General features: G+C 39.0%; 1 protein-coding gene across 3 annotated transcripts in view; it reads left to right on the top strand.

Annotated features, from left to right (window-relative positions):
• Positions 1 to 3,075: 3,075 nt before the first annotated feature.
• Positions 3,076 to 9,148, top strand: part of slc4a3 (solute carrier family 4 member 3) — a 38,435-nt gene continuing 32,362 nt past the window's right edge. For 2 of the 3 annotated variants that reach the window (XM_058081182.2, XM_058081181.2), the window contains exons 1-3: positions 3,076 to 3,460; positions 5,953 to 6,268; positions 8,689 to 8,863. In XM_058081182.2, coding sequence (XP_057937165.2) covers positions 6,215 to 6,268; positions 8,689 to 8,863 — 229 coding nt within the window. In that variant the 5' untranslated portion in view covers positions 3,076 to 3,460; positions 5,953 to 6,214. The remainder of the gene's footprint in view (positions 3,461 to 5,952; positions 6,269 to 8,688; positions 8,864 to 9,148) is intronic. The other variant, XM_058081180.2, reaches the window with a different exon arrangement.

Genomic DNA, 9,148 nt, shown 5'->3' with positions numbered 1-9,148 from the left:
AGGTTACGCGACCAAACTAAACTGAAACAACCCCGGTAGTTACCGATCCGGTCAGTCTGTCACGCTGGCATACAGTACAATAGCAGCTCTAAAGAGCAACAGCTCATCGGCGAGGGGCTACTCAACTAACTAAACACAGAAAGTTACTGAACACATATTGCGCATGCGCAGAACAGTCTATAGTGTCTGTCTGCATGGGGCAGCTTGCTGTGACGTAGGCTCCTCACAGCAGGGAATTCACAACAAAGGTCCCTCTAGAAAAAATGTGCAGTGTTATGTTTGAGTGAATGTAATACAGTAATACATGTAATGTAAGCTCATTAGATGTGTGCCGAGTTAGTGTGAGCAGTGGTGTTTAGTGCAGGAATCATAGATGGATTAAATCATTTAAAGTAATTTCTTCATCTGGGCTATTATTTGTATGAATCTTTAATGCAAAGTTTGTGCTACAGCTTAGCACGAGCGTGTTATGTTAAACAAAGTCAAGAAAACACAATAAACAAGCGAGGGAAATTGAGTTGTTTTCCAAACATGAGAAACCCAACAGTCTTGATTGTGACTTCAAAGTGTATACACAAGAGATCACTCTGTTGTTCTTATTTGAAACTGGCCAACACAGTTGAGCTTTGTCGCTGTGCAGATGTTTGCTAAGTCGCAATGTTACGTCCCTTCATTTCTTGTCTGTGCTGCCACATATCTTTATTACATATCGTATTTCTTTTAAGGTTAAACTGTGCTCACATTGGTTGGGGATCATGTCTTTACATTGTGACGCTGTTCCTTTAAAATGTTGAAATCAGTTGAGCTGAGCTCCCAGGACTTGTGTTTTTCATCATTGGAACATTTGTGGGCTTCAGCCAGCCAACTTCCCATCAAAATATCTGCTTTGGCTTGACTCTGCTGCATTTTCCAGCACAGACATGTACCCGGGCTAACTTTGACAGATTATCGCTCAGAATGATTTTGGGGCTTTAAAGTCAGGACTAAGATATGCAAAACCCGGACTTAAATGAGTCGAACTGTTAACAAAGTATCCACACTTTCACTTTGGAAGCCTGCAAGTTTCAACTGGCCTCAAATACTTTTGGCCCAAGAGCACAACAGTCTGAATTTTTTGTCCACAGTTGACAGTCTTAATGAGGAGAAGGAGCTTTGTGGCCATACAGCAACAAATGTACACTGTTGTGAAAACTGATGAAAAAATAAGGAATGATGATTTGTGGTTCTCAATTATTTTCTGTCATGCCCCCACTGGAAGAAGTGTTTACGTCCACACTATACTATTGACAAACTGATAATATGTATTTATTTATCTGTACTATACAGGTTGAAGTTGAAACAGAATGGAGTATACTTTAGTGTCAAATTAAGCGCTGAGTACAATAAATTCATACATGTTGACAGGTCATAATTGATCTTTGAGTGTGCTGTACTGGTAAAATCAAAAAAACACTTTTGTTTATGCTCTGGAGCGGAACACCAAGATCAAAAACTTTCTACATACGCAAAAAGCCTATCACTCTTAAATATTGTTCACACATTCATGGACCTCACAGGTGTAGCATATCAGCAGATCAATGACATCACCACTATTTGCCTCAAATAGCGTATACAAATACATACGTACATATTTACTTTGCATTACTTTTGTCCTACATAATAGGATGTTTATATAAGAATACAGTGGAACAGTGGTTAGTGTAATCCATTCCAGAAGGTCTGATATTTTTCTTTGTTAACAACACATCTCCAATGAAAGTAAAACTAACCTTTTATTTGTCATTTATATGCATTTATATCCTATGATAACACTTATGAGACTAACTATGTTACTATGTTACTTAGCAAATAACTACAGAGTCAGCTGCTGATGACATTATCGATGGGCGACAAAGCTGATTTCAGGTTGTTTCCATTTATTAGCCAGCTAATAAGATGCTAACAAGAATGTTTTGTGATAAAAAAAATACATTAACAACACAGTTGGACTCACGCAGTGTATAAAATGTACTGCTGCAACATTTTCAACATTAACCAAAAAACACGGCAACCGTGGTGTAACTGAGGTTCCACTGTAAACAAAAATATCGATGCATTCATGTGTAGTGATGGGTGTGTTTAGTGTTGGGCGTGTTGTATCTATTGCATATATTTACAAAGAACAGCTGCTGTGAGTTTAGGGTGCCATATAATAAAACCCACCAGCTCAAACACACCAAAGCACACTGTCGTAATGAGTTCTCACTGATTAGTCTGAAGACGATAAGCGTTTGGAGGCAAACAAATAAATGACCAGTAATATTTCCTTTCGAGAGACCTGTAATCACTTTGCAGACCCGCCCCTGGGCTGCCTGATACAAACCTCAGTATGATGGGGTTAAATGACACATCACCCAGAGCACCAGGAATGTCTGTCCTCTGGGGTCACTTTTTCAAATCAGTTCAGCATTTTTGCTGAATTGCTGAAAACCTGTGCATAATCCCCCCAATTTCCTTGCCTCAGTAGAAAGTCTCATCTGGATGATTACTGTATATGAGTTTTATCTTGTTTTCAGGTTTTTACCTAAAACAATAACTCTCATGACCATTGGGCGGTGGTTTAGGACTTTTTTGTGGTCTTTTTATTATTAGAGATATAAATGTGGCATTGGCGTTTTTAAATATAACGTTAGGGTAGCCTCTAGTGGCAACATGAAGACATTACACTTTAGTGTGGCCATTTTTATGTGTCTGACTTAAATTCAACCTTATAAACATACGTCACAAAGCCACGTGCTGTTTAACAATGGAAAACACGTACCCATGGCGGCGCTATATATTATTATTGTGTATTAGTATTGTGATATCGGCCTCAAATGTAATGAAATACCTCTCATATCCACACATAATACTCATCATAATACTCATGTCGCTACAATAGCATATGAAAAGAGAAGAGTCAAAATAAAAATGGAGGAAAAAGTTGGAAACTTGCTCGGATTCGGGCAAATCTTTCTCGGGATCACAAAGTATCGACACGAACCAAGAAATATTGACCTAGTATTATTGAGCCCCTTAGTATCGACGCTGTCGATGTTTGTAACGATCCGCCCGCCCTTAGATTTTTTTTAGATGGTGCCGTTGTACGGAGTATTGTTGTACTACAGCTACTAAATCTCGAGGCAGATTTCAAAATAACAGCAAATACAACATAGCGATGTTTACTTCCACTGGACAGCTCACCGACAGCATGGTTTATATGTTGCCATTGCATAAGTCCTCAGTTTGCATGTTGGCCATGAAGCGTTGACTTGAGCAGGTTGTCCTCCACGGTCACGTGGACACTCAGCATCTTTTGCAGAGCCACCAAACAGTGTGCTCACGAGGTACGATGGACAAGGGCCACTGCTGACGTGGAAAGCCGCAGCAACCGTGATCCCCATATTCTTACTACAGCTGGATTGCGCCCGAAAAATATCAGGTATGAATGCGAAAGCATCGTGTTGATTTTCTTTTGTTTTTGCACACGTATGCACGCTATGCACCAGCGTGATAATGAGTTGCAATTTATTTGCATCAAATACATGCATGAGAAGGGATGAACCATGAAAAACGTGTTTTTAACCACTGCGAAATTCAACCCTCCACGCTTGTTTTGGTACGATGGTGTCATTTGGGAGACCGCATTGTGCAGCATCGCTTCTTAGGCGGAGGCATTGTGCAGAATTAGTCACCGCTTGCCTTCATAACAGAGAGGAAGGCTTTGCCTCCTCCTGTATGAAGGGTAACAAGGCTGCATAGCTCCCGTTTGAACCTCGCCACAGTCTGTGGTTCAAGTTCAAGCGCAAGCTGGGGGTGGCTGTAAGGTCACATAGTAATGACTCAGCACGATTTTGCATGCCTGATGGTGCATACTGCTTATAAAAAGCTGACACTTATAAATGCTGTAACAGTTTTGACTGTGCAACACAATACATTGCAGGAATGAGTGCATTTGGGAAGATCAATATGATGAAATCGGGTTATATTGCACTGTTATTGTGGTTGTAGTTTTGTAGTGGTGTAAAACTGAACTACATCATGCTGCTGTCTCATTTATTTAGCTAAATCGTGTCGTGTACGCCTCAAGTCCAACTCTAAAATTTGAACTAATCAATTTCTTTAACTTGAAATACCCATCATGTGTGATGTCATGCAAAACTTTGCCAGGTGTGTTTTGCGTGTTATTGTTTTTTGTTGATGCCACCACAAACAAAGAAGACGAGTGTGATGATAACCATAGAACAGAAATGTACATTATGTACGGGTGTGGCTGCTTTAGACTCCATACATTAAAACAGACTTATCAGCACTCATGCATCCCTATGACAGTACCGCCACCTTGCTTGACTGGAGGCAAGACACAGAAGAACAAGGAAGGATATAATACGTAATTGAATATTTAACAATCTTATTAGAACATTTGTAAATGTGGTAAGTCCCTGCACAACACACTGAAATCAAATTGCATAACATTATATATGTAATAACTGCCCTCTAAATGCTTCTCTTCTGCTTACATTTGGGAGTCTATTTGTGCAGCCAAGTGGCTATAAATGTCTCACTGGGAGCAACAACAGAGTCAACTGAATACAACCGAGACAGATGTAAAGCCTTTTCTGTGATAGTCTTAGATAGCTCTAAACAAAGTGGGTCACCTGGGATCCCTGAGCTTTGTCTGTCCCTTGCATTATCATGCTTACACACAGTGAGAATAATTCACGTGGAAAGAAGTGGAAGGCCCCTGAAGTTGTACTATTGGCAATGCAAGGTGTGTTAGGAAGCAGAGTTGTGATGCTGTCTAATGTACATGACTTTGAATGTCTAATGATGTGTCTGTAAGCAAGGGTGATCGGCTTGCACCAAATCTTGGAAAAATAAATTCAACTTTATTAATGGTGGGCACCACACATAGAATAATGCATGGGAAAGACTGATATAATTGCCACATAACAGCTATTGTCTTTTCATTGTCTGAAGGGCCAATCTCATGCTTACATGTAAATTGAAGTGTTTTTTCTCATTAGCATGCCATTTTTTGTGTTTTTAAATTTTTTTTTACCATTCTTTTGAGTCATCTGTCATGAGATACATGTGCAAATGTTCATACAGTATTTTAGCTACACAAGATCAACCAGTTTTCTTCAAATGTGTAGATTATGCCAGTCATTTCCAATAAGTGCGAGTAACAGTAATTGATTTGGGACAGTGTTACACTCTATGTTACACATAATTGACACACTCTACAGCACAAACGTCATACTAAATGCCCGATTTGAACCAGCACATCATTTTACGTAGCCTACAAAAGCTTGGAAATAATGCACATTAAATATAAATGTTTTCAATTATTATCATTTATATCATTATCATTTTGTACAAGTATATTTTTTCATGACTAGCATTATTATTAGGTGTACGTGCAAACGTGTATGCATGCGTTACAATTTCCTTTGAATGCATAACCTCGTTTGTGCTACATGGCGAGATGCCTTTTCACTTCCTGGTTGGTACAGAGCATGTATTTCAATGAGAAAGATGTAGGGAGGGGGGGCTTAAAACTGCACCAACCATGCGCTCTTCTATTGTGCAGTCGCATCGTCACCTCTTTGTGCCTCTTGCGCACAAAATGTAAAATATGTCTTTGAAACCAAGCAGTCGGGTTGAAAAAATATGTAATACATCTTTGGTAGCGAATGGGATGGAATGAATTTATTTAAAAAAAAACTCTTTTAATATAATTACATTATTTGCTATTTTATATATTTTCAAATATACATTTCAATTTTTAAATATATTTACATCAGGTAATTAAAATAAATTAACGAGACATGCTTTCATGCTAAACATATTTGTTGTTACAACTCTTTTACTCTGTGAAAAAAGCCAAGGTAATGGGTACTTTATATCAAAAGCTTTGTTCTTTTTTTATAGGTTATGCCTTCCCAAAGGGGCCCTGCAGTTCCCACCGTGAAAGAAAAGGGCTGAAGACTACCGTCCCTCTGGTTCATGTTGCCTTCTAGTCCATCCCTTCCTCCTTCCCACTCCGGCTAAGCCCACTTGTCTCAACTGCACTTCCATTCTGCTCCCTCATCCTCACTTGACCCACTGCCTCCCTTGCAATTGCATCTGTCTTCATACAGGCGGCACAGCCTTGTCAAAACCAATTATACCACCTGGCTGAGGGCCAAAGCCAATGGCTACAGGTGGTCATGCCCCTGAGATAGACGTTTTGATCAACCTGCATCAGGTAAGAACATTTATTTTCATGTTAATTTGGATCAGGGGACGGGATGGGACATACGTACATGGGTTAGACATTCAGCTCCCTGGACAAAAAGCAAAGCCTCCACAGCTACAGCAGCTGAGACTCATGGGTGTTTTAATGGCTAGAGTTGAGCCATCTGTCACTGCGATGAAGATGAAACTGGTTGCCCTATCATATCAATGTGTGTGTGTCTATGAGGAACATAATATGAGGAACATAATAGAACAATGAAAAATGAATATTGTGCAATGTTTGGTGCCATCAGTTAACATAAATTGTCATTTGAGGAAGTCTACAGAAAGCTAAACATATTGTTTGTAGAAGCAGTGCATTCTTGTCCAAGGGTGTCAAAATGAGGGGAAATTGGAGTGGTGAACCAGTGCCCCAAGCTCCCCTTTTTGAGGATTTATTTATTTTATTTAAATATGTCAGTTATAAAACCCAAAGTGAAAAATGTTAATAAATATAACCAAAAAAAGGTTGCTTTAATCCATCCATCCATGCATTTTCTATGCCGCTTATCCTCATTGGGGGTTTGCTAGAGCCTATCCCAGCTGAATTCGGGCAAGAGGCGGTGTACACCCTGGACTGGTCGATTGCAATCGCAGGGCACAAACAACACTCACATTCATACCTATGGACAATTTGGAAATTCATCTAACATGTTTTTGGAATGTGGGAGGAAACCGAAGTACCCGGAGAAAACCACGCATGCAAGGGGAGAACGTTGCAAACTCCAAATATAGATGCACAAGTGGAGAATCCAACCTCGATCTCCTCACGGTGTGGCCAACATGCTAACCAAAATCCAGAATGGTGTCATTCGACCTTATAGGACTCGCGAACAGTAAATGTTCAAAGGAAAGCATTCCTGGTATGCCCAAATTGTGTGATTAGGTAAACATACAATTTCAGATAGTTTCCATTTTGGAAACACATGCTCATCATTGGATAAACTGAAATTTAAACTGTAGTTTCCTGAGCAACCACGTGTTTAGGACAAACACATAGGACACCACATCACATACAGAGTATGTCAGCAATTGTTAAATATTCCAACATACCTCTTTGAACCTGGTAAAATGAAATGTTCATGTTTTAGAAACATTTGGCATTTTCCAACTAGCACTCATGAATCTAATTTTATGTACAGGTATTAACAGAATTAGTTTCAGGTATCAGAACCAAAAACAGCAATGGCATTCATTATTTTTTACCTATTCTCCTCCAGGGTCGTAAAATAATAATAATAATATGATCAGAAATTGACTATGATTGACTACATAGATCGGATACTCTACAGTGAAGTTTCCTAGATGGTGAGCGAGTGTTTAGCACGCATGCCACACAGCTAGGAGACCCGAGTTCGATTCCACGCTCGGGCATCTCTCTGTGTGAACTTTGCATGTTCTCGTGTGCATGCGTGGGTTTTCTCCGGGTACTCCGGTTTCCTCCCACATTAATTAATTAATTAATTAATTGGTGACTCTAAATTGTCCATAGGTATGAATAGGGATAGACTCCAGCACCCCCTCGACCCTTGTGAGGATAAGCAGAAGAAAATGAATGAATGCTTAAGAATAATTTTTGTATGAGTACAAAAAAGTAGATGAAAATGGACTACAAAATAAGGATGAACATGATTGCCATGATTAATTATTACATTTAAATAATGCAATCCAAACATTATCGGCATTATGCAAATTCCTCAGCAAATGATAGCACATGGGGCTTTCTCTTTTGTGCTGATAATCCTCATGATTGGAGCAGCCATTTGAAAGAACAGTGCAGCAACTAGCAAGAATACACAAATGTGCATGTGTTTTGACTTGGGCATGCAACGCTGGATGATGACGTCACAAAGCGTCACTACTCAAACTACCGTCAAAAGGCGTACAAAACGTCCTTACTGTGCATATTGTCCTTATAAATGGCATAGGAAAAATTTAACAATTGCAATTGCAATATGAAGTATTTTGACTAACAAAATGTAGGAGCCTGGCCACTGAACACAAAGGTTTTACTGCTTGTGCCTTGACCTGGAGTGGTTAGGTAGCTCATGTCATTAAATGCGTCCCTTCATCCCACTGGAAATAAGAAGTAATGGAGCCTTAAGAGTGAAATTTGAGACCACAGATTAGTAGCCAGACCACTCACTATTCCAGCACCAACCAGAAGCTTAATATATGTACATAGAGTGTTGCTCAATGTAAATTGCAAGGACAAACCCAAGAACAGTTTTAAAAGAATTAATTCTACAATTAGGGCAATGCAATTTTTATGACAATAAAGTTGTACCACATACACATTTAATTTTCATATATTTTTTAAGGTTGTCAAGTTTTTTTTAATTATAGTTAATTAATAATTGCACACTAGGTGGTGCTGTTGTACTTTTTCAGGTGAGGGAGGAGGATGACACAGAGGAAGAATCATTGGATAGACAGAAAGAAGAGCATGAGGAAGAGGACTGGGAGAAAGCACTGTCTGTTGAGTGCTTTGCAGACATCATCAGTGAATCTGCATCCACCAGCGCTAATAGGATGGGACCTAATTACACAGAAAAAGATTTTGAGTGTAAGCAAGGCCATTTGGTACCCAATACTGTATACATATGAACATAGGTGCTGTTAATCGCATATATATCTTAATTAAAACAAATATTTCTATGCAGTAAGTGCCGTTTGAAGATCTAAGCATTTTTATTTCAACCGTTTATTTTTGGACCATATGTTTTGTTTTCTGTCTAAAGAGTGTGCTTAATTCGAGCAAAAAAAAAATAAATTTGCTAAATATGCACATTTTCTTACTAATAATAGGCTATAAGTACTATAATGCCTCGAGGTCAACAACTAATAACAA

Source organism: Doryrhamphus excisus, linkage group LG12 (genome assembly GCF_037039965.1).
Source record: "Doryrhamphus excisus strain RoL-2023G ecotype Guam linkage group LG12, RoL_Dexc_Guam_v1.1, whole genome shotgun sequence".
NCBI classification, from domain to species: Eukaryota; Metazoa; Chordata; class Actinopteri; order Syngnathiformes; family Syngnathidae; genus Doryrhamphus; species Doryrhamphus excisus.
This window is presented reverse-complemented; position numbering and strand designations above follow the sequence as displayed.